The sequence below is a fragment of the Gymnodraco acuticeps genome, unplaced genomic scaffold (assembly GCF_902827175.1).
Source record: "Gymnodraco acuticeps unplaced genomic scaffold, fGymAcu1.1, whole genome shotgun sequence".
Classification (NCBI taxonomy): Eukaryota; Metazoa; Chordata; class Actinopteri; order Perciformes; family Bathydraconidae; genus Gymnodraco; species Gymnodraco acuticeps.
Window position 1 is genome coordinate 1,505,272 of NW_022990206.1, and position 24,284 is coordinate 1,529,555.

Genomic DNA, 24,284 nt, shown 5'->3' on the forward strand with positions numbered 1-24,284 from the left:
TCTGCAGATCTTGGTAACTGCAGTTGGTTGTCTGAGCTTCACCGTGCAGATTGATTTTGTGTTTTATTTTACATTCATCCCATGAAGGGGGAAAGTTTCCACGTACTCACATTATATCTCAGTCTCACATGAGCATGATTTGGTGACATCACAACTGTTTTGAAGAGGAAACCTAAAACATAAGGCTGAGAAAAAATATGGGGAACATTATTGTTCAAATCAAAGTATTTGAATCATTTAAACATGTTTTAATAATCCATGTTTGTCATATGCATACTGGTAAACAATCATGTTTATATGTAGCTTAGAAAGAATGTAATAGGAAATGTACAATCAAATGCTTCATCAACACTGGAGCAAGGCAAATCCAGAAAATGTATATTTCTTGGAAAAAGGCTGTCATATTTGATGTAATGACAGACAACAAACAGTGCCCTCCAGTGGTGGGGGGTCAGCCTTCACAAAGAGCATTGATGGCGTCTCAGAGATGGTTGGCGTAATCTTCTCCGCTGTCTGCAGGGTTGACGGTTTTGGTGCGTTGATTTTGCACAGAGGCATACAGATCAGACACGTTGGAAACAAAGTCAGGGTTGCCTTCATCTTCCTTCTCTGACTCTGAGGGCTGCTCTAAATGAACTACATCTGAGTACTGTATCTGTGGAGAGCTGCGGCCCGACTGCGGCCTGGGAGGCTTCAGGGTCAGGTTAGCATAGCAGTCCTGAGTACTGGACTGGAGGGAGAAGCAAAACACAGTTATATTATGTCTTCACCAAATAATGATATTCCTAGGTTTATAGTTTTGCAAATGACAATCATTTGTACACATTTTTCAAAGACTTCTACGTAAAATAATTAAAATTCAAACACTCTACCTGTGAGGAAGGATCAACTCCTGTGATCAAAGCTGTGTCTGTTGAAAACAACATCACACTGTAATAGGACTCAGTTGAAGGCGTTGTATGGAAATAGACACATGTGAAATGCACTTACTTGTTGTGATGAGGCCAATGTTTCCATAAATAGGATTATCTTCCATCTGTCTTGAGCTCAGTCTTAATTTGGAGAAAGTAAAGGGATATTTAAATATATAGGCCTATATATTTTCACTTTTGGCAATGACATCTGACAATGCAGAGGAGATGATATAGCCTTTACTTTAATATATAAAGTACAAACCTTCTTCTTGTCCTTTGTTTACATAATCCTTTTCCTGTCGCAGTATAAAAAAAGACACTCACCATCAGATACAGAAAATACATTTGCTCTCTTTGGATTATGAACTAGCAAATAATGAAATGACTGTACCTGAGCAACATTTTGACACCCAGCTAAACATATGCAAAGCTATTGATAGGACCAGCATCGCGCTGATAACCCAAAACAGCAGCTTATAAGGAAACGGCACGCAGCTCCAGTCTAGAGAAACTGAGAAAATGAATGATATTTATTATGGATGAATACAAATAACTGAATACACACTCCTAATCAATATAATCTTCTTCTTTTTTATATAATTGGTGATGGATTTGTTTCTCCACCAAAAAGTTATTTGAAAAATCCAGAATCTAAAATGTGGATGTCCAAATATTTATTTTTAAAGTTTAACTGTAAGACCAATCTCTAGAGGCCCCAAGTTTCCATATACTTACCACATTTCAATTGTGTGAGGAAACCAAATCACTTGAGATAACCTCTGCAGACATGACAACGGGGTGGGGGTGCCAAGGCAAGTTTATTTTCAGGCCACATTTCCATCACAAAGACAGTTGAAGGATCATAATGATAACAATAACACACCAAAGACATGACAGTACAACATACTTTTAAAGGAACAAAACATCTTGATAATGCTGTGAAATATGTGTCCAATCTCAAAGTCAGTATACAAAAAAAAAAGAATCAGACACAATCCATGTCAAAGCCGATCCCCATTCTCATTATAAGGGCAGGTACCGTATGTTGCAAATTGAGCACAGTGCATCTTCTTGTTCACAAATCTCTCCCTGAGTCATATGGCTGGGTTTGTCACATGGAGTGCAATGGTAACTAAAAAAGATTTGATAGAAAGATAACACAGACGTGGTTCCCTTGAGCAACAGATTTACACCACCTGTGTGCATTCATTGCATGTATCTGCTCAGTCGCCTGCTGCGGAAGATGTGGTTTGTACCGAGACACTTGCACATGTGAACGTGTGCTTGCACAATGCAGTAGGTTGATTTTGCAAGAAGACATGCTGAGCAAAACACACTGGATGCGTTTCCTACTTCGAAAAAACATTTGCAACGCTTTGTTTTGGTCCAACATACCCAAGAGATTAACATTTCACTGAACATATCTTGCATATCTCGACACTACACTTTCTTCATCCTCCCCACAACATTTATAATAAGATTCCCATTCAAAATAATTTGCCTCTTGCAATCTCTTTTTCCATCACAAAAGTCTCTCTCTGACAAAGACCGTTATATGAGAGATGAAGAAATTGGTGAAAATGTTAATGCACTTATTTTCTCAAATGTAACTTTTCTGCCCTGCATAAAAACTCTAAATCTACATGCATGCTTCCCTGCAGTACCTTATAGTTATTGTTGACAAACAAACAAACAAAAACTCACCATGTCAGTCTATAGCCAAAAATAACACAACTGAAATCAAACTAATCAAAACATCCTTAAATGTAAACAATTAATGTACAGAATATATAAATCAAATAAGTATTTAAAATCCCAAGCAAAGCATCCTGGAAGGAGAGCATTATTCCTAATTGGGTGCCTATCATTTGCTTCAGTTTAAGTGTTTTTTTTTTTTAATCCACATTTGTTTCCAGTTTATTTAAACAGGCTGTTGACTGTGTTTCACTAACCACCTTCACTTAGTTGCAGGTCATTTAGAGAGTTTCTGAAAGGAGTAATGAGTGTTGTGGATATTTTAAACTCGTCAATACTGTAAAGATGTACAATGAGAGTAATCAATAATAAACTGGTGAAAGCAGGCAGCGTTGTCTTCTTGTTATTTATTTGAAGCTTCAAAGGTACATATCTCACAGAGTACAGAGTAGTCTGCAGGAGTGTGCGCAATAGTCATAAAATAGCAAAGCTTATATACAAGATAGGGCGGGCAGACAGTTTTAAGTGTAGCTGTCGAAAGTATAACGGTTATCAGCATATGGAAGTTCAAACTTATGTGAAGAGGAGTATCAGTATAGTCTGCCAACTCAGCCCTGTGGCCTTGAAGCACTTGAGATTAATGACCCTCTTTAGATAATGCAGAGAAAAGAGCACATATGAAGAAATGGTACAGTAGTGTTAGATAATGCTTTTAGAAGCATTTGGTTTTAGCATATAAGGTAACATAAGAAATGTCCACTACATGAGACCACTTTGTTCAGGTGAGACTTTACTGCTAATACCATGTAAATATATGTCACAAGTAAAAGCCGTCAATTTAAATGTAAGTTAAGTTGTCCAAGTATAATCAACATGTGTACTTATTATTTCCTGGCAATAAACTAAAAAATAAAGAGGATTGCTCAAGTCTCCAAAATCTAAATATATCATGTGGACACAGTCATACCTATACTTCTATCTCACATCAACCTCATCGTCATTCAAATGTAGATGATCCTTTCTAAAGCTTCTATCAAGACTTACCAGGTTCAAATGTGCAATTGGAACCAGCCATGGCATTGAAGCTTTAATCAGGAACAATTCGCTCACGATGTTTGTCTCTCCTACTCTATTATAAATGTGAAAAAGACTACAGCATCTGTTGCATGTGTATCCTCTGGGTGTGATGTCGCTCGAGAAGGTTCTTTTTTTTTGTTAACACGTTGCAGGATGTGTGCTTCTGCAGAAAACCACAAACTGTTTTTAGATTGAGAATAACATCAAGGTAACACAGAGAGAGAGAGACTGGAATGAATATTATTGAATCAACCTATTTTTACTGAAATGTCAAGGGGGAAATTCCTTGTATGCAATGTCAAAGTTAAAAGTTGACGTACTATATTGTATGTATTATTTAGTAAGAAACACAGTTTATTGGGTTAATTGCCCTTTAACCCTCCATCTTCAATTAAACAGGATATACATTATGTCAAATAAAATGATGCATTAACTATTTTTTGTGCTGGGCTATAGACAGGCCAGTGACCGGCCAAAAAAACAGCAAATGCAGAGTTTCTAAAGATTCACACTACCATAGAAAATCTGTGTCTCCATACCAGTAACCCATGGCCCATAGAGAAATGATTACCTTTCAAAATAACTACCCAACACTACCGCAGTTTAGCGTTGCCATTACATTGTTTTTTTAGTGTGCTGCTCTTAAATTTAGACTGTGAGCAGCTAGGACAAAAATAAACTAATTACAATCACTGAGACAAGCCATGTGTGAAGGAATAAATGATGTTATCGCCTTCAAATGCAGCACAAGAGTGAGATAATGTTGATTTATTTAACTTTTATTATGGTTACCTTCATGAAACGGAAGTACACCTCTTTTAGGTTGACCTGCTAAACCTGGGCTGCAGCATGCCAATATATTAGCCTCTGTAAAACAATATGGAGGTAGATGTCCCCATGGAGTATAGATCTATTCAAAACCTGTAAACTAGTATCCTGGATTGAAGTCCTATCCTGGTTTAAACATATTTAAGAAATATTGTGTACATGGACCACAGTTAAAGGATCTCCATTATGCTCATTTTCAGGTTCATATTTGTATTTTGTGCCTCTACTGTGACATGTTTACATGCTGTTGCTTTATTTCTCTATACTGCCTGAAACCAGAGCCCAGTCTGCTCTGATTGGTTAGCTGGCCGGCTAATCTAATCATTTGAATATAAAGCCAAGGAAGATAACGGTCTAGCCTCTGCTATTTTGATTAAATCACTGTAGTTTTCTCATAGTAAAATGTTCTTACAAGCACACTGCACACCTTATTTTTTAATCATTTGCGATGAATATCCTTTCAGTGAAGTGGCAGCTCGGACCTGACACGTCCTCCAGCTGCTTCTCAGGTCTGTTTTAACACATCCCACCCACCAACACTGGATGAGTGGCTTCCTGCGCGGCGTGTGGGCTCCTATAGGTCAAGTCATGTTCTCCTTCACATCATGATGCACAGTTATTTAAAGAGATCGATCTGTAGAGGATCTGGGAGTTTTAGGCTTTACCAGAGGAAGCTGTGCACATATGACACTCAATGGTTTAACATGATGGGTTTAAAAAAACTGCTCATCTTGGTAACAGCTTGTTCTGCATTGTAACTCCCTGATCTCTGCTCATAACATCGTTGTATGACATTTTGAAAGATGTTGAAACAGTTTCAGGGATGTTTTCTTTTTAGGTTTCAGTATAAAGTCTGCTTTTGGTGCAATTCAGCTAATAATAATAATAATATATTAATTTTATATAGCGCTTTTCTGGACCCAAAGACGCTTTACATTTGGGAGGGGGGGTATACAAACAAAACAAAAAACAGAGACAAAGCCAAAAAGAAACAAAACACAACAGAAAAGCAGTCAGGAGGAAGTTGATTAAGAGGGGGGGGGGGGGCTTTATAGATAAAGAGTTGAAGAGGTGGGTTTTGAGGCGGGACTGGAACAGGGTGAGGGACTCAGACTCACGGAGGTCTTGGGGGAGTGAGTTCCAGAGCTTCGGGGCTGCCACAGAGAAGGCTCTGTCCCCGAAGCTCCGGAGTTTGGCCTTGGGGATTGAAAGCAAACCGGCTGAGGTGGATCTGAGGGACCGGGGTGGTTGGTAGAGGGTGAGGAGGTCAGTGAGGTAGGGGGGGGCCAGATGGTGGATTTTATAAGTGAGGACCAGGAGTTTGTAATTGATGCGGTGTGTAACGGGGAGCCAGTGGAGTTCTTTGAGGACCGGGGTGATGTGATGCCATGATTTGGTGTGGGTGAGGAGTCTGGCGGCTGCGTTCTGGACACGCTGGAGTCTACTGAGGGAGGTGGAGCTGATGCCGTAGAGGAGGGAGTTGCAATAGTCAAGGCGGGAGGAGATGAAGGCGTGAATGAGTCGCTCAGCTGCAGGGCGGGTGAGAGAGGGACGGAGTTTGGCAATATTGCGGAGGTGGAAAAATTAGATTTTGACAACATGACGGATGTGGGGCTCGAGGGAGAGGGTGAGGTCAAATATCACGCCAAGGTTGCGTGCCTGGGTGGAGGGGGAAACAGGGGTGCCATCAATGGTGATTGTCAGGTTGGGGGTTTTGCTGAGGGTGGATTTTGATCCGATGAGGAGGAGTTCAGTTTTATTGCTGTTGAGTTTGAGGAAGTTGTGTTGCTACAGTGACATCTTGAGGTTCATTGCTTTATCCACATCCTACACTGTTTGTGTGTTTCTTCCCCGTGATTTCAGTCAGTACCTGACACGAAGCTCACACAAACTGGGAACATCAGAGACTGATTCTTTATTTCTGAATTAGCCTCATTATTGTACAACAATTGTAGTGCAAGGACATTAAGGTTCTTCTATACACAGTGACTTTTTAAGTTTGATCAAAGCCTATCCGTATATTTGCAGGAATACCTGTCACATTGACCTAATAATAAATGAATGGTATATAGATGATCAAAAAATTGTGACAACATCTGGACAACACAATGTTTACACACTGTGCAAAATTGCACAATGTATGAAATTAAAGTAAAAAATGTGAGCGAGACATTACATGTTTTATGACAGTAACATTCTCCATGAGTAAACACAACCTTCAAGCCGATTTTCTGTAGTTATATGTTGGAACAATTTTTACTTAGTGTGATTTTCAGATCTTTAAACACATTTAGCAAAGATACACTGTAAGAACATGATTACTTAATCACTTCAGCAATTATTATTTCCAGTGGGTATTCTTGCACATTAATAGCCACATTATGCATTCCTAACATTTAATGTTGAAGAGTCATACATCAATAGATTGAAAATATATATTCCAACTCATATAAAAACCTATTTAAAAAAAATAAGCATTTAATAATAAAACCATTCAATTAGGCAAACCTGTTACTATAATAGCCGATTATAACCTCGTGTACATTCTAATGTTTGCTCTATTAACCTTTATCCAATGTATTTGTCTAGCTCATTGTCTATATTGTGGTACAAATCCCCAGGAGACTTGTGATATCAAATGTATTGTAAAAAAGGTTATTCACAAAACTTTAAAACACATACTCAACCAACCAACCAACCAACCCACTAAAGCTCTGGTAGTGAGCCCTCCCTCCTCCCCACAGCAGGCGGGTCTTCGCTCCCCTTGTCCCGCCTCTTCCCCGCAGCTATCCTCTCCTCTCCTGAACGCTGATGTGTTACTAACTTCAGCCTACAACTCTGCAAAAATGTTTAATTTCGGGTCAAAAATGCTGCTGGTCTTCCTCCTGGCCTTCCCCTGTGGATTAATGTCCATCGGTAAGTCACATTTCTCGTTTAAAGCAGGAAGTGTATATCTTCGCTTCACTACGGCAACAGTTACAAAAGTTGTTAGATAGCCTCACATATTGACGTGGCATAGTCACACAGCCTTCCACCAGGAGCTATACGTCCTCACCGCCGCTTTCCTACCTTCAATGTATGGAGCTTTGACTTATAAGTTTATTCATGATTATAAGAGAGTTGTAGCTCGTCTCTTTTGCTCTAAAAAGGATCGTCTCGTAACAGCTGCTGGCGTCGAAGCTTTTGAAAAAGTAACGTCAGCCATTAAAAGTGAAGTTGCATTACACTTTGTGCTCTTTAGAGGTGATTTTAGACAAAGTCTAAAAGTCGTTGTTGATGCAGCAACAGTTAACGCTCCGTCCTGCTGGGACACGTCACCATAGATAAGATGGTGACTTACTGTATACAAGTTTGTGTTTCTAAGTTTCTCTTATATTGCTTCTCCCAAACACTTACATTAAAGTGGGGGCTTTTTATTGTCCTGGTATTTTTCATTTTTTCAACTGGCAACAAAGTGGCCAGTTTGTCCACAGACAGGGAAATATGGCAATAATAAAAATGTTACAATGTGGTACAACATCATGTACACATCATCCTTTCATTTTACTTTGAAATATTGTAGAAACCGCTTAAATCTAGCAAAATATCACTTTTGAAAACATGTAATTCATTGGTTGTTTTGGTGAATGGTCTAACTAGTGCCAAATATTCCATCTTTTCCACCAACACAAGTTATTACAGAAGAGAAAATCATATTGATTCACTCGCTTTTGTAACCCTATACCCAATCAATAAGAACGGTGTGAAATCGACAAAAATGCCTTATTACTGATATATTGTGATTTATTTGGTGGTTACTTGGGAGATCTATAGGCATTTGTACAAGCTATACACACAAAAAAAGTGATATGATAAGTAAAACCGTAGTAAATTATTTTATGATATAATAAGGTCGTTTATTGTTCATTATGCTCACCAAAGACTGTTATAAAAGTGGTAGCGGGAAATACACAGAACAGGAAAACACAATGCATTAGTATAAGATCTGACAATAATCAACATCCTTGACAGTATATTATATAATCAATATCTTTTTGTCTTCTCCTCTGCAGGCCATGTCTCTGCAGACTCGGACTCTGCTGAGGACCTTGCGGAGGACCTTGCTGAGGACCTTGCTCAGGACCTTGCTGAGGACACAGAAACTGCAGTAGATGAGGAGGAAGATGAGGAAGAGGTGCTCGTTGAAGAAGATCAGATCCAACCATCGGTATGTTTTGATCATACAGCAACAAGGCAAGCCATTGGATTGACATGCAGACGATCAAGTAACAATGTCATGTGATGTTCCTCCTCAGGAAGCAGAGGAAGAGGACTCTGATGACGGAGCGGATAAACAGATAGGGTCTCACCCTGATGCCGACACCACCATCCTCTTCGTGACTGGAGAAGGTAGGCTTTAATTTAACCATCATCATTCGAGCTATTCTTTCAAGAGACGAAGACATTTTACATCTTTGTTATGACATCTAATAAGTCATACTTTATCTGTATTCGTGTTTTTAACATTATATTTATTTGTTGTTTTCATTCATTTAGAGTTCCCTGCCAATGAAATTGTAAGGTTCCTGGTGGGTTTCACCAACAAGGGCAGTCTGGATTTCACCGTTCAGTCGTTGGAGGCTTCATTCCGTTACCCACAAGACTTCCAGTTCTACATCCAGAATGTAAGTTTGATCTGAAGTACATAAATAAATATTATTACACACACATATGCTCCACCTTTAATACAAATCTGATAAAAAATACTTTAAGAATGCAATTCTCTGTTGACGTGTTTTAAATCACTCAATGCCTATGCGTTTGAACGTTTTTGGAATGTAGGTGTATAAGAGTATGTTAAAATATAAATCAGGTTAGAATACATATCTGTATGTGGTAAAAGAAACATAGAATACAGGCATAATTCTGCTAAATTAAGACCATGAAAATATAGAAATTACAATGTAAAAAAACACTATAACAATTATGTACACTGCCAGTTTAATGCAGGTACAAAGTACTCATAATATTGAAAGATATTGATATTATTCAATATGATTTTCCGGCCCTGCATGGATTTCATGATTTATTTTTTAACATTCAGAATAAAAATTCACAATTGTTTTTAATGACAAAACTATTTCCCATTTCAGGATCATTAAAGTATATCTAATCCGATCTAGTTATCTTCTGCATGTGTTTTAACGCTAAATGTTTTGTGTAGTTCACAGCGTTGCCTCTGAGCACCGTGGTGCCGCCCCAGGCTCAGGCCTCCTTCGAGTACTCCTTCATCCCAGCACAGCCCATGGCGGGCCGTCCTTTTGGTCTTGTTATCCTCCTCAACTATCTAGACACTGAGGTAAAAAGGATTTTCATTATTTATTTATGAATAGCATTTATTATTAGTGGTGGTGCTTGAAGTCTGTTAAGGTTGCTTTGAGAACAGAAGTAGAGTGATGGGAGGAAGTATTCTCACAGCCCGACTTTTGAATGATTAATGAAAGCGCATACCTGACGAAAACAGTCGCTCTTCTAAAAAAATCCATAAAGTTATTCCAAGGTATCTATTTGCTTTGGTTCTTTGCTTACTAGTATTTTTTTACATTTCTTCAGGGCAACACGTTCCAGGCGGCCATCTACAACCAGACTGTCACCATCACTGAGCTGGAAGAGGGAATTGACGGAGAAACGTGAGGCTCTCTTTTACTGATCTCTAACCCTGCACACTTACTAGGAAAATATAAATCAGGTTCAGATTATTTTAGTTGTTCTTGTAGGTAGATTTGGTTTGCAGTTAAAAGACATCGGATCCATTATGACACATGTTTTAAAACAAGACAGGTAACAGGTAAATAAATAAAGCTTTTCCATACTATTTCACTGCAGAAATGAAAGGGACTTTGCAAACAATAGGGTGGCAACAAAATGATTGAATCAGTAATGGATGAATTAAAAGGATTTATGCTTCTCAGTTTGATGTAAATCATGTGTAAATCTAAATATTTTACCCCATTATTTCTTATTTGAATCATCTTTTCAGGCTAAATACAGCTCTCTAAAGCTTCACAATTACAATCTTCACAGACTATTGCAGCGCATGTAGGAATCTGTAAAAAAGGAGGTGTGAAATTGGCACAAAGAGATTAGTTGTCAGAATTGTGCTGCTGGTGCAAGATGCAGAAACTGTCACCAGTGAATTATTAAAGAAATACAAAATGTTTTCCATCCTAAAATCTCAAAACCAATCAAATCTTCTTTTCAGATACTAGATTAGTTAAAGGTTATTTTAAAGGGCTCTAGGGGGCAGATTTTGTTAGACTGGTCTTGATAAAAATGTGCACTTGAATATTGTTTTTTTGCCATCATTCTTTAATAAGTAAACCGCAGAATATTAAACAGAGGGATACATTAATTTCATATCTTCAACTAGCTTGATGGCTACAGGTATTTAACTAAAATGCATTACAAAAAAAGGATTTTATACCTAGATAACCAGGACATTTTACCTTGCATTGCATAGTGTCTATGTATGTACAGTACATTATGTCTTCAGTTATCCACAAGCATTGCACCACTCTCAGAGTATGGTATGGAAAAACACCATGTTACACTGGAAATCTTTTTATTGATTTAACATATGTAATACCATTTGTTTTTGTTCTGCAGAATGTTCTTGTACATCTTCATGGGTGGACTGGCGGCTCTGGCGCTCTTTGGGGTGTACCAGGTCCTGGAGACGAGGACGGTATGTGTTAGTCTTCAATCAGCTGTTTTATTTGGCATACTGGTGTACCAATGCAAATGTAATTTCATTTCATTTCAAACGTTTATTTATACAGATAAATCCCATTAAGATCATTGATCTCTTTTTCAAGGGAGACCTGCTCAAGTAGTTCCACATGAAACATAAAAACATAAATAGAACAACAAAAGGACATCATACAGCATCATTTACATAATTACAGGTACCAATAGCTTCCGATTGAGTAGCATCCAACCGAGCTTTAAAAACATTTAGTGGCACCAGATTGTTCTGTTTCCATTTAATTTGCAGACTATTCCAAGACAGAGGAGCTGCGCATCTAAAAGCTGTCTTCCCTAAGACAGTCCTAGCAGTTGGCACATTTAATAAAACCACAGCATGCGATCTCAGGCAGTAGCCACTTACAATTTTCCGTGAGATCAGTGAGCAGATATAAGATGGAAGTTTCCCTAACATGGCTTTGTATATACAAATGTACCAGTGACTGAGCCTCCGTACAGTTAGTGAAAGCAAACCAGCCCTTGCATACAGGGTACAGTGATGGGTTAATGCTTTACAGTTTGTCACAAATCTCAGTGCGCTGTGATACGCAGCATCTAACTTGACCAGGCAATTAGCAGGTGCATTCATATACATCAAATCACCATAGTCCAGCACAGGTAAAAAGGTCACAGTGACTAGCCTTTTCCTGGCCTCAAGCGAGAAACAGGACTTGTTCCTGTAGAAAAAACCTAGCCTAACCCTCAGCTTTTTAAGCAGGTTATTGACATGAAGTTTAAAAGTGAGACAATCATCAAGCCAGATACCCAGGTATTTGTAACAGGTAACCACTTCAAGTTGTATTCCTTGCGTAGTTACAATATCTAAAACAGGCTCTGGTGTCTTTTTTCATGTAATAAAGTGTTGTCATATCTACAGCAGCAAATGGATCCTAACTCCCTCTAAAACCTTCTCAAAAAGGGATACGTGGATGTTGAAACAATGGTTTTAAAATTATTCATGTTGTCTTTTTCAGAAAAAGAGAGTCCCAGTGAAAATAGAGAAGGGCACTGGTGGGATGAGCGACGTGGACATCAGCTGGATTCCTCAGGAGACTCTCAATGTCATGAGTATGTTCATTTTTTTTATCCCCAACCGTTACAAATAATTACAGTTTAAACAGAGAAGTGATTCATTTGGTCATATCACTGTTAATTGCCATGAAAATAAAATCTGATCTTCACATCCTGTGTTACAGACAAGGCTTCCCCTAAAGCATCTCCACGAAAACGGACCAAGAGGGCAGCTGGTACAGATCAATAAAACCATCCGTTTCCATCCGTTATCATACAGTCCAGCAGGCTTTCAAAGCTAATTTCTTCACCACAGTAACCCGATTCCCATTTACAATGGAGCATTTCCAGTCCGAGCCAAGTGCTAAAGATGTTTGTTTGGATCTCATCCTGCTGCTCTGCTGGAGCCTTGACCGGAGAGCATCCCGGACTGGAAGGCCATTTAGACACTAACAGGACTGAACTACAGCTCATTTTTAAAGGGACTTTTTTATCGGTGTGTGTGTGAAAGATGAACCAATAAGTCATTAACCTTTTTGCATTGCGGTACAAACTACAAACGCTACAAATATCTGACACTGCCTGTATGAATGTTGTCCAGTCAAAATGGTTAATTTGGATATTTGTTTCTGCATTTTGAAGCTTCAAAACATTGCTATTTCATCTGTTGAATGAGATGAATTCCCCTCCTCGTAAACACCATTGTGCCTTATCTGCAGTGTTCTGCCAAGCATTAATGCTAAGAAAAACAGTAGATGCAATTGATTCTAAAAGTTTTCCTCACTTCTGCTTTTAACATCAAGACAAATATAGCCTGGGGTTTTTGAAAATAAAAACGTTTGCATTTCAGTGGGGCAATGCAGCTGCATTTACAACCAATGTTAAAACAGTGTTCTCTGGAGGTTTCTGCGGGTTGGTTTACCTTTTTCTTCTTTTTTTTACTATGTGCTGGTGATGCCGTCTGTTAGATTGCATACCATTACTTTTGGAGGAAAAAATAAAACAATAAAAAGGTGAACAAAGTGTATTTTTCAATAATGATTATTTTCAATAATATTACTAATTACTATTCAGTTATCTGTATTCTATGACAATCGGTGGTTTATGCTACTTATGTTTATGCAGTCTTCAGTTTCAGTGGATAATGTAGCTCAAGGAAACTTCAAATGAAATTAGTTTCCAACTATTATTTATCAATCGAATGAATGTTTGGGCTACACAACCTCAGAAAACAGTGAAAATGCATACATGATAAATACATATGTATTTGAGTTTAAATGTGCAAAATGAACAGATCAGTCTATTCTACTGTATCTCCAATCAGTTGATACTCACATATTACTTTTTAGATTCTTTAAATATTTTTCAGATCCTAATTTTATTTCATTTTGCAATTGAACACGTTGAATACTGGCATTCATTTTTTCCCAATTGACAATCTATATCATTTTAATAACTCAGGACTATTTACTTAATTACATTGTCATTCCCAGGAAATAATTAGGAGACAATGCAACGGTAAAATATGGCATGCACCCAATACTTTCATTGTGGACATGCAGGACTGATAACATATTATAGCTGCAGTCTTTTATGATATGCTACAGCATTAAGCATCTGTAGTGGAATAGGGTGAAGCTCCTACATTGAGATAACATAAGATACAAAGTATGAGAAAGTGGATGATAACAACACGCAGGAGCATCCTGAGAGTCCTGCCGGTGTTGCGTGAGTGTTGCAGGAGGGTTGTACGGAGGTTCCTCCTCCTCGGGGAGGTGAGAGCTGTCCGGTGCTAAAAGGGAAGAAGATGAGCTCAGCGCGCGCCGGGGGGCAGGTAACGTCAGCAGTCGGCCGGAGCAGAAAAAGACTATACACACATACATACACACACACAGGCTCACACCAAGTGTTTATCTCCTCCTCATCTCTGATACACACCGACACACGTTAATGATGGGCGGATAAGCAGCTCCGTGAGACTGAGCTCCGCTTTTTTTAAAATTGCTTTTCACGAGTGCCTCGGCAGCATCCCGCGCCCTCCGCTTGGCTTGAGATGGGATGATATGGGATTTTTCATGTCGACGAAGATCGGAGGGATACTCGCGTTTGCCCTGGGTAAGATATATCAAGCTGCTTCGTGGGTATTATTTAAACTATGAGCCACTTTGGATGTATGAAAACAAAAAACTGCCTCTTTTTATCTTCACACATCAGAAATGTATCTTGTCTTTTATCTCCATTAGTGTTGCATGGGGGTTGTGAGACCTGCACCGTGGAGGTTGTAGTACACCCATCAACGGTATAGTGGGGTCTCTTTATTGTGCAGACCTATGGACATGCAATATCCAAAAATAATACGATTTATGTCCCACAAGTGCTACTTTTATATTTATACTTAATATTTTGTCTGTAAGTGTTGCTTGCTTTGCGTTATCCTCTTGCATAATGTTGTATTGACATGTTTTATATCATTTCAATCAGAAAAAGAGCATTACACACCCATGTGAAAGTAAAACACTGTGTGGGGTGCAGTGGTGAAAACTATTGTCTGATAACATCTGCTTCACAGCCCAACACCCACTGACATTTGTATAAAGTGAATACTAAATGACAGGAAGGGAACATATTTCAATTCCCATACTAAAGGCAATGAAAAACCTGTGCCTCATGAAACAACTAAAACAAACATTACATTAATATTGTGGTTATTGTAGCAGAAGTGGCATGATTCTTAGCTGTAATAATGTGGGGAACATGGTAGGGAAAAATGAACCAGAATGAGGAAATAACAATAAATGAATTATCATGAATAACTAATAAAGCCGTTCACTGTGTCTGTTTTGCAGTATTTCTGTCCCTGATGGTGTCAGGAGACTTGGATGCTGGCGCTAAGTGTGAGAATATTTATAAGGACTTTTCTGATTGTGTCCTGGAGCTGGGAGACAGCATGGATAACTATCAGGAGAACGTGACGAGCGAGACGGGAGTGGCAGCCGTGTGCAGGTGATGATAACTTCATTAGTGAGGCAGTGTGTGAACAGCATGCAGCATTTGCACACATGGCACAACCCCTGTATGTGTTGTAATTAAACTGATGGAGTCATTAAACCAGAGAAGGCAAAACTGTAAGCTGAAAGTGATGTGTTAGAATAAAAAGTGAAAACCACTAATCTTCCGCCCCGAACACAAAACTTTATTTCTGTTCAATTTATTGGAGGTAGGGCATGATTTAGTGGATTAATATAGACGGACACAGTTTGAAGAAGTTGTCTCACAAAATGCTGGAGAGAAAAAGAGCAGAAGCCACAATCTCAGAGGGAGAATAGAGAAATGGTGCTGAGACACTGAGCCACTATACTAAATAATTTATGACTTTGCTGCAGCAGTAATGAAATTCTGGGGACGTTTTTTATCATTGTTACTGCACGCACTCTACAACCCCAGCACTGTATATTGAAGACAAAGATTTACACATAAGCCTTCTGTCGGAAATTGCCCTCTTGCAATATCATCATATTGTTTCACTCTCGGATGCAGTTGCCATGGTAATTAAAGCTCAGTTTGACTTACGTGAAGCCATCGTGGCCGTCTGACTGATAGATTACTTGCAAGCGAATTAATCCACGACAGACAGTGCAGGTCTGCATGCTGGAGCCGGGATAAACACTTGACAGACGCCAGTGTTGATCTGATGATCTTTTTGTTTGCCACAGCCACTGGGAAGCTTTCCACACGTGTGCCCTCACAGCGCTGTCTGACTGTCAGAAGGAGGTGAGCTCCATCTGGGAGACTCTGAAGCAGGACTCCACTAAGATGCGCTTCCAGGGAAGTCTGTTCGACCTGTGCAGCCCCAGCTCCTCGCCCAGCATCAGCTCGCCTCTGGCGGCCCTCACACTGCCTCTGATGGGTGCGATGATCATGGCCGGGCCCAACTGGTATCCTGTATAGATGGTGGGGATTGAGGGTGAGGGCCTCACATTCCCCTGGCTCAGTCCTTTGAGTTCAAAACTAAAGCCAAGGATTTAAGAGGATAAGGATTATTATCACACAGAGCCATCAATATTTGCTTGGATGAATAATACTTCAGCTTGATCCCCCCTTATGTCGAGAAACTGAGTAGTTGAGAAAATTACATTTAAGCCAACTTATCAACCGAGACAGACTTGAGTATTCAAAGGATTTCAGATACAATGTAATCAGGTCAGTCACACACCTGTTGCTCTGGGTTACTGATATTCAAGAAGTGGACACAAAGCATGAACACCTTTGCAATATAATTTAATAAAGATTGTATATTTATTTGTATTACTATTATCATGTTTGGTTCTTGTCGGTTCTAAAGTTTAGTTTTGATTAGGTTTCACTGGATTCAATTAGAAAACATTTGTTTATTAGTTATATTACATTCAAGACTATATTATAGTAATTTAGATGAAATTAGATAAGATTAAATTACATTAAATAAGAATTGACGGATAGTTTGACTTTTTGCAGGTACAGGACAGTGCAGGTACATTTTTGCATATATCTCTCAGAAGCAATTTTGTAAAAATGCAGACTATGAACAATTATACTTAAATGTATCTGTTGAGAGACATACAAGTAAAGGACGCAGTATTTGTGGTTTTCATTAAGGTGTTCATGTTTTTGTACCCTCTTCCTGTATATTGTGTTTTATGGGATAGTTCAACATTTTGGGACTTAGCCGATGCTACTGTATACTTCATGTCTGTATTCTAAATATATAAGTATGCTAGTGTCATCAGCCAGTTAGTTTAGCTTAGCACTAAGCAGCTCCTCTAACTGCCCATAGCCAATAAATAGTTTGAAACATCCCTGTAAAACCACAACTTTTTACAACTTAGTACAGATTTAACAATAAAAACTATAATAGCAGCTTTAGTCTACAACTAGGTGGTATCCATTGTCACACGAAAGCACATTTAAGTGTATTTCTGAAAAAGTGGAACTATTCCTTTAAACAAGAGCTAGATTTTAATCCCCAGTGAGTTTGTATAAATAAAAACAATCCATCATACAATAATTACCTGTCACATAACAAGAAAACATTTAAAGCAGCATTTCAGCAAAAAACAAATACAGCAATATCCCCATACATATGTCACTATCAGTCATTAAAACAACAGGATGAAAAACCATGAAAAAGATGGAACCAGACATTAATCTGACTGGATTCCAACTTTATTACACTAAAGCTAGCGAATAAACACCATCCAGATAAAGGTGAAAAGCCCCTTTATTCTGTTGTCAAGCGTGCTGAATGTTTGTGCTTGTGACAATCAAGCCACTTTTCCCCTCCAACACTTTGGCTCAATGTGGCTGATGTTGCATGGCTGCTATAAAGACACCAAAAACATCCTGACACTAAACACCACCAAAACATCACTTTAAACTACTTCATAAACACAGTATGGCATACAGACTCCACACGGGTGGATATATTGCAGAGATTGAATCGATATATTATGAAAACTCCCCAAATAATCATATTTATGAGTACTAAAACACATCATTTATTTCAATTGAAACACTCACCAATTGAGTAGAATATTATGCAACAGCAAAACAATTGCTTATTTTTGTAAGATATCTATACAATCACTTTTGTATCAATTGTATTTCAATTACAGATTTACCCATTAATGAATTGCATATTTACAATATCAAACAAAATACATTACCAACTGTGCTGCTCAAGTTATCTGTTTAATGCTTTAAATCTATATTCCTTTGAGAAACATTGGCATGATTTGAAACTTCAGAAGCAGCCAAGAACGACTGAATCTCGACAGAAAAAAGCATCTTTGTTACAGCTTAAAACAAAAATAACTGGCAAGATCTCCACTCATGTAACACTGGTAGCCAATAGGCTGTGTGATGTATCACAAATTGTAATGGTGAATACAAAATCAATGTTCAGGTTAAAATCACCTCACATGAATATGATGTTTTATCGCAGTGCTCATCATAGATTCTGAGCACACTGAAAATGAATGAGCGAAAGTATCAATTAGTTGTATTTGTTTGTTCTTCAAAAACTGTGTCACCGTTTGCATATTTATTTTTAATCTTGACGGTCCTCATAGGCCTTTTCAAAAATATGGATGATTTCCTGAATATGTTATACCTTTGATCCAAAATGCATGATACTTTTAGTGACTTCATAATAATGAACAGTGTGTTGATGATAACTTGGACTACATGTGCAGTGGTATTGCTCTGCGCATGCAGTTATAGCATCCTTTGCAGATCCTGAATCCACCCACCTCCACCTCTTCCAGCATGTTTGTTCTAGTCGTTTCTATTTATTTCATGTTTCACGAGTGATGGCATAATGTCAACCATTGTGTGTGTCTGGTACTGAGAATGACAAAAACAGTCCTCAAAGCATGAGCAATATGTACGGTCACGGTAAAAAGAGGACTCTCATCCCTTTGTGTGCAGAAAGCATGAAAACAACTGTTATCATTAGCATTATACCAACATGGAGAGAACTTCTGAATGTAAAAACAAGCATCCATGTTTTGTTTTCAGTTTACTGAAGCACACTATTTACAACTGTATAAAGCAATATGGCAAAGTAATGTGTTTGTAATAATAAAGCACCGTGTTTAAAACATACAGTGTGGGTGTGTGCGTCACCTTAAGCAAAACGGTGGAAACTAAAGATATAGAAAGTGGTAAAACAGTGGAGCCTTTAATCGATGCAGCCAGTCCTCGCTGCTGTTCCACTCACTTACTAGAGTTTCTGTTTTTAGCCCCCCCTGAAGCAAAGTGTTGGTAATGAGGATCGGGGCCGGTGTTTTTCAACTCGTTAGCAAGCTCCCATCTGCTTCTCTCCACCTGGACACTTCCAGAAGAGGGGAAAGGGATGGATCGGGGTGGAAACCTTTCAGAGATCTAAAGACACGCTTGTGGTGTGCCCCTCATTAGAGGACCTGTCTCTGACATCTAAAGCAGAATGGCCAATTATTTTTTCACCTTCAGTTTCCTGACTTAGATTTACATGATATTTCCATACTGACTGGTGATCTTTTGTTAAACAGCTTCTACACAAAAGTAATTGTACTTACTAATTCTACATGTATTTATATCTTTCCAGAACAGAAAGATATGTAAACACATTACAAGAATGTAACTGTGTGAAAATACAAAGGTAGCATTGCACTTGAAAACTTCCAGCAACTGAAGAAATGGTGGGACTGCACTGGAAAAAATAAACGAGAGGATTGATATCATTCGTGATTGTGTGAATACCGAGCAATACATCTAGCAGCCGATTAGCTTAGCCTACCATTAAGAATCAGTTTATTTGCAAGAAAACCTAAGAAAAGACTTACATAAAAGCATATTATTACCAAACCCATCAAAGAAAGAATGTAACCCAGGTAACACCACAGCATTTTTAACACTTTGGTTTAAATCTAAAAAGATACAATGTGTTAATGAGTACGCTTAAGAGGTAGTGGGTGTAAGAGGCTAGCTTTTTCTAAAAGTTATTTGATCTTCTCATTTAAAAGTGTATTTCCCCAAATGTCTAAATATTATACAACTTTAAAATATCAATCCCTGCAGCTTTTACTGTATACTACACTTTAGAAACCCAATTTCAGACACTGCCTTTGGCCACCCTTTCAGTCACCACACAGAATAAAAATATAAGCGTTACAGAACCTGTACATCTCAAGTAAAAGGCAGTTCATTTGGACAGGTTTTTAAAAGCCAATGATGAATTAGAAAGCTGTTCCAGAAACCACCCGTGCTGCACATTTCTGTTCTTTTCTCGTCACATCGTCACAAACAGACAGTCTGCTGTCAGAGCACAGCTGGTGGTGGCTGACAAACTGTCCCCGAAGTGGGCACTATGTCTGCATAATACATCATGACGTAAAGAGACGGACACAAACAGCACCCACTGTGCAACATGCTCTACAGACTTGACAATGATGACTAAATCGAGCAATATTAAATGTACAAACTTAATCCAGGAAGTGAAAAATAAGCCATTTAGAAAAAACGAAAGTATATTTGTTTGAACAAAGCACTGGTTTCCTAACATTTAACTTTAAAAAAGCGGCAAAATAGAGCATGCTTGCTTTCATTTATTATTAGGTCAATGTTGATTATGGCTGTAAAAAAAAAAAAAAAACATCTTTTTTTTCAAAGGTTATCTGAAGCTTCCCTTTAGAAAGCAATTCTTTCTGCCGTCAGATCATGATTTCCCTTTCACAATAAAAGCCTTAGACATATCCACTCCACCACTGCCTCCCAGAGAGCGTTTGGCCAAGTCAAGCTCAACCAATAAGTTAAACTCAACAAAACAGCTACATTATCTAGCCCCAGGAAGCAACAAAAAGCGCATCACTTGTTGTTAGAATAAGTGGACAGATAATATGTTATCAATATCTCCAACCATGCAGTTTATTAGCAAATAAATGCAGGGTGTCGTGTGTTTTTGGCAGCTCTGAGGAAACAGAAAGCAATCCAGCAGCACCTTAAATAACTCGAATGGGGAAATGTATCAGTTCCTGCTTATAAATACAGCTGTAAGAAAATGTAATGCTGTTGTCGGTAACTTTGCACACATTCATCTCTAAATTGCAGTGAAATTTGACTGGAACTATTTAATTTTAAAACCACAGTATCCTTGAACACGATGGTCAAGTTTGTATACCCAAGAGGCAAGTTATCACACCAACACAAAGAGAGAGGATCATTTCTGTTGTTGTTGCTATTCAGTTGCATTTTTGTCCCTTGTTTAAGTTTGTCAGATTTCACAATGTTCACATAAATGGAAAAAATAAGGAATATCGCAAATCTTAAAATTAGCAGATTAGATGCTCATGCTGATGTACTTAAAATGAAAACAAAAAAAGGAATTACTAAGAATAAAATGTAGAGTCATTAGGTTCAGAGAAATGTGTAAACTGATGTCTGCTTTTATAAGCAATAAAACATGTATCTTAATATGCTACAGAGTTAATACTGTCCAACATTGAGCAGACAGTCATGAATAAATAGATCAGTTTATCTGGTGAATCACTTGAAGAGATGACAATCCAACATTTTGATGATGAAGGTGCTCCATTTGTGAAATACTTTTTCCGAGCAAGTTCCTCAGGGGTTAAACGTCCACAAAGCGTGGTGTCCAGAAAAGTTCACAGGTTAGATTTGGGTCCAGTGTTGACTGGGATGGCCCTGAGCTCAGTCCGCATGCACAGGTACTCTCCTAGGACAGCCATCAGCGCCATGCAGGCTATATTGACGAGCCACCAGGACAGGGCTGCTGGAAGGTGTGCATTATAGATCCAGCAACCAATCATATGGAAGAAGTGCACGGTGACTGTGAAGTCCAGGCACTGTTTCCCCCGACGGATGAAGAACCACAGGCCAAGGGCGCTGCAGGATTGGTTAGACAGAGAAAAATATTGTAATCAGTCATGCTCATTTATGTTTCAGACATGATTTGTGAGTGTACAAATAGCCTCTGCAAGTTTGTAAATGTCAAAGTCTTGCCAAATCTATAAAAATGATCTTTTATTTCAATGTTAACTATTTTTAGCCACATAAAGTCCTTCTGGTGGAAATCCTTTAGTGGGGCAGGTGTTCATAAACCTGTTATGCCATTGTATCATGAGAACATTGTACAACAGCATTTTAGTAAAAGGTGTCACAGCTCTAATGTTTTTGGACTTACAAAAAAGATTTAAGAAATGACTCACCAGGTAAGAGAATTCAAGAAGAATGCCATCATTGAAAGCCTTCCCTGAATCGATGAAAAACCAAGATGCTGCCAAAGCAGAGCAAATATTAGTAACATTTTAGGAGTCAACATTTTTCCTACTGCTGGTAGAGATCTGTTTACTTACACCATAGCTGAAGATCTGATCCAGGGACCGATTGGTGTGCACCAGACTGTCCACTCCAGCTAGCCACAGGCCCAGGAAGCTGTAGTAGATGCACTGCATCAACACAATCTGACTCACAATGAGGACGGGGTCCCAGATGTAGCTGCGGAAGTGACTGGCCATTGCAAACTGATGTTTCACAATATGGCCCAATGGATGTTACCTGTTACCACCTGGGCCATCCAGGGTGTCCTGCGTGTGATCTTAAATCTGAAACACAAAAAAGACATTTAATGGAACATATTTCACAACTTGAACTTTGAAACTTAGCCCAACAGCTTTTTTATGCATAAATAAGACAATAAAAAGGAGCAGAAATGTAGGTTTAACACTGGATATATGAGCTGTAAAGCTCACATTGACCTTTACTGTTAAGAAAGCCAGTTAAAATGATTAAAATCTATTAACTTGCAGCTATTTATTGTGTAACACTTCACACATATTGTTCTAAGAGTTTTTGTTGCATGAAGAATAATTGATAAATGTAAGCGGTACAAACATTTGTTATTTATGGTTTTATCAAAATCAACTAGGCTTTCTTATCAGTGTCAACAAAAAGTCAAGAATGTAATCATGCAATCTTTGAACTGACATGACAGAAATAACTCTCAGATTTTTGTCGATCACATTTGTCTTTTTATCATTCATTATTTCTGACCTACTTTTAAATGACTGAAAAATATGAACCGTTTTTTGTTCTCCTAATTTAGGATGTTGAGATAGCTCATTATTTTATGTTTGTTTGTTTTCTTCACAGCTTGTTTAGGTAGACTGCAAACATTGATTACAGCTACAGTATGAGGTAAAATCAATTATGAGGAAAACCGACAAGCTGTAAGTAATAGCTATAGCTACTACAGACTGCTATAAATAAATATTGAGCATATTAAGTAACACTGAACAAAAACTAAGATATGCATTACATTATTCCACCTATTTTCAATCGTTTTGTTATTTGTTGTCATGTTCATCTCTCTTCATATATTTTGCACATTTCTATATAGGCCTATCCCTACCTACCTCACTGAACATCTGCACAGCCCTCCACTCTAAAATATAATATACTGGAGTATGTCATAATTCATTGTACTAAGTTTGTTAGCTTATTCAGTTTATTTATATTTGGTGTAAATACTTGTCTTTATTTCTTTTTAATGTTTAATCGTTTTATTTGTTATGATCATTATATGTGTTACCTTCCTTTACAACCTATTTCCTTATGTTGTGCATATTTGCACCACTATACACCAAAGCAAATCCCTTGAATGTGTAAAAGCTCCATAGCAATAAACTGCATTCTGATTCTAGCTAACCACCAACACAAACTGAACGGCTGTTAGCTACAGGCTGTTAGCATCGTCACACTCTTGACTAAACTACCTTAACCCAGCTATAAATACATTTGAAACGAACATAAAAGCCAAGTAAACAAGACATTAACGGAGGGTGAAAACAACGCTGAAGCATCTCATCTAACGGTACAACAATACGAAAAAAACGAACAAGTTACACCATGTTTCATGGTTGTTTTCTTTATGAGAAACCATTTCAATAAAACATACAGACAGTCGATACAGACCTGAATACTGAATTGAAGGTCTCACTGGGCCGTATTCACGATCATCCCGTCGGTTGCTGACAGTTTTAAAAACTTTAAAGTTAATAAACCGGGCCTTGTAGCCGACCAGTTGTAGCTTGTTAACAACACGGAAGTCACGGCAGTGGATCCGGAAGTAAAACTTTATATCTCTTCAATGTAAAATATCTTATATGTATTGTTGAGAAAACATTTTCTGATTTCTTTCGGAATGTACTTTTATACGAACAACCCATGGAAACAATCTTCTTGTTTACTATATAATATCTACATATGCGTTGTACACGATGCACTTGTTTGTTGTTTTCCTTTTACGCAAGAGCGTCGTTTATTTTTGAAATCTTTTCCGGTTTAGCTTCTGGAAGATGCATTAGTACTTTCCTACTACATACAATACTTTTTTTTTCATAAATACAAACATTAAAAGTAATCTCACGCTATTTTTCTTTC

General features: G+C 38.1%; 3 protein-coding genes across 4 annotated transcripts; 2 read left to right on the forward strand and 1 right to left on the reverse strand.

The window, feature by feature from the left end:
• Window positions 1–7,157: 7,157 nt before the first annotated feature.
• On the forward strand, window positions 7,158–13,333 carry LOC117547500 (translocon-associated protein subunit alpha-like). Its single transcript, XM_034218287.1, has 9 exons — window positions 7,158–7,430; window positions 8,567–8,721; window positions 8,810–8,903; window positions 9,051–9,178; window positions 9,718–9,852; window positions 10,107–10,183; window positions 11,160–11,238; window positions 12,272–12,365; window positions 12,494–13,333. The coding sequence occupies exons 1-9, from the start codon at window positions 7,361–7,363 to the stop codon at window positions 12,556–12,558; spliced, it is 897 nt and encodes a 298-aa protein (XP_034074178.1). The 5' UTR covers window positions 7,158–7,360; the 3' UTR covers window positions 12,559–13,333.
• A 684-nt stretch (window positions 13,334–14,017) lies between these two features.
• On the forward strand, window positions 14,018–18,950 carry LOC117547502 (neuritin-like). 2 transcript variants are annotated; one of them, XM_034218291.1, is made up of 4 exons: window positions 14,018–14,423; window positions 14,552–14,607; window positions 15,155–15,311; window positions 16,022–18,950. In XM_034218291.1, the coding sequence occupies exons 3-4, from the start codon at window positions 15,169–15,171 to the stop codon at window positions 16,254–16,256; spliced, it is 378 nt and encodes a 125-aa protein (XP_034074182.1). In that variant the 5' UTR covers window positions 14,018–14,423; window positions 14,552–14,607; window positions 15,155–15,168; the 3' UTR covers window positions 16,257–18,950. The 2 variants fall into 2 exon arrangements, with proteins under 2 accessions (XP_034074182.1, XP_034074181.1); XM_034218290.1 differs by lacking the exon at window positions 14,552–14,607 and having other exon boundaries at window positions 14,021–14,423.
• A 670-nt stretch (window positions 18,951–19,620) lies between these two features.
• Window positions 19,621–23,973, reverse strand: sys1 (SYS1 golgi trafficking protein). The gene is made up of 4 exons (XM_034218289.1): window positions 23,817–23,973; window positions 22,199–22,447; window positions 22,052–22,119; window positions 19,621–21,728 (listed from the first exon to the last, which is right to left on the reverse strand). The coding sequence occupies exons 2-4, from the start codon at window positions 22,358–22,360 to the stop codon at window positions 21,488–21,490; spliced, it is 471 nt and encodes a 156-aa protein (XP_034074180.1). The 5' UTR covers window positions 22,361–22,447; window positions 23,817–23,973; the 3' UTR covers window positions 19,621–21,487.
• Between the last annotated feature and the right edge of the window lie 311 nt (window positions 23,974–24,284).

Bases quoted from the DNA above. Each gene is read 5' to 3' on its own strand.
- LOC117547500 (XM_034218287.1), top strand. From the start codon at position 7,361: ATGTTTAATTTCGGGTCAAAAATGCTGCTGGTCTTCCTCCTGGCCTTC. The intron at 8,722-8,809 runs GTATGTTTTGAT...GTTCCTCCTCAG, and splicing joins AAGATCAGATCCAACCATCG to GAAGCAGAGGAAGAGGACTC. The intron at 9,179-9,717 runs GTAAGTTTGATC...TGTTTTGTGTAG, and splicing joins TCCAGTTCTACATCCAGAAT to TTCACAGCGTTGCCTCTGAG.
- sys1 (XM_034218289.1), bottom strand. From the start codon at position 22,360: ATGGCCAGTCACTTCCGCAGCTACATCTGGGACCCCGTCCTCATTGTG. The intron at 22,120-22,198 runs GTAAGTAAACAG...CTGCTTTGGCAG, and splicing joins ATCAGATCTTCAGCTATGGT to CATCTTGGTTTTTCATCGAT. The intron at 21,729-22,051 runs GTGAGTCATTTC...CCAATCCTGCAG, and splicing joins TTCTTGAATTCTCTTACCTG to CGCCCTTGGCCTGTGGTTCT.
- LOC117547502 (XM_034218290.1), top strand. From the start codon at position 14,372: ATGGGATTTTTCATGTCGACGAAGATCGGAGGGATACTCGCGTTTGCC. The intron at 14,424-15,154 runs GTAAGATATATC...TCTGTTTTGCAG, and splicing joins GATACTCGCGTTTGCCCTGG to TATTTCTGTCCCTGATGGTG. The intron at 15,312-16,021 runs GTGATGATAACT...TGTTTGCCACAG, and splicing joins GGAGTGGCAGCCGTGTGCAG to CCACTGGGAAGCTTTCCACA.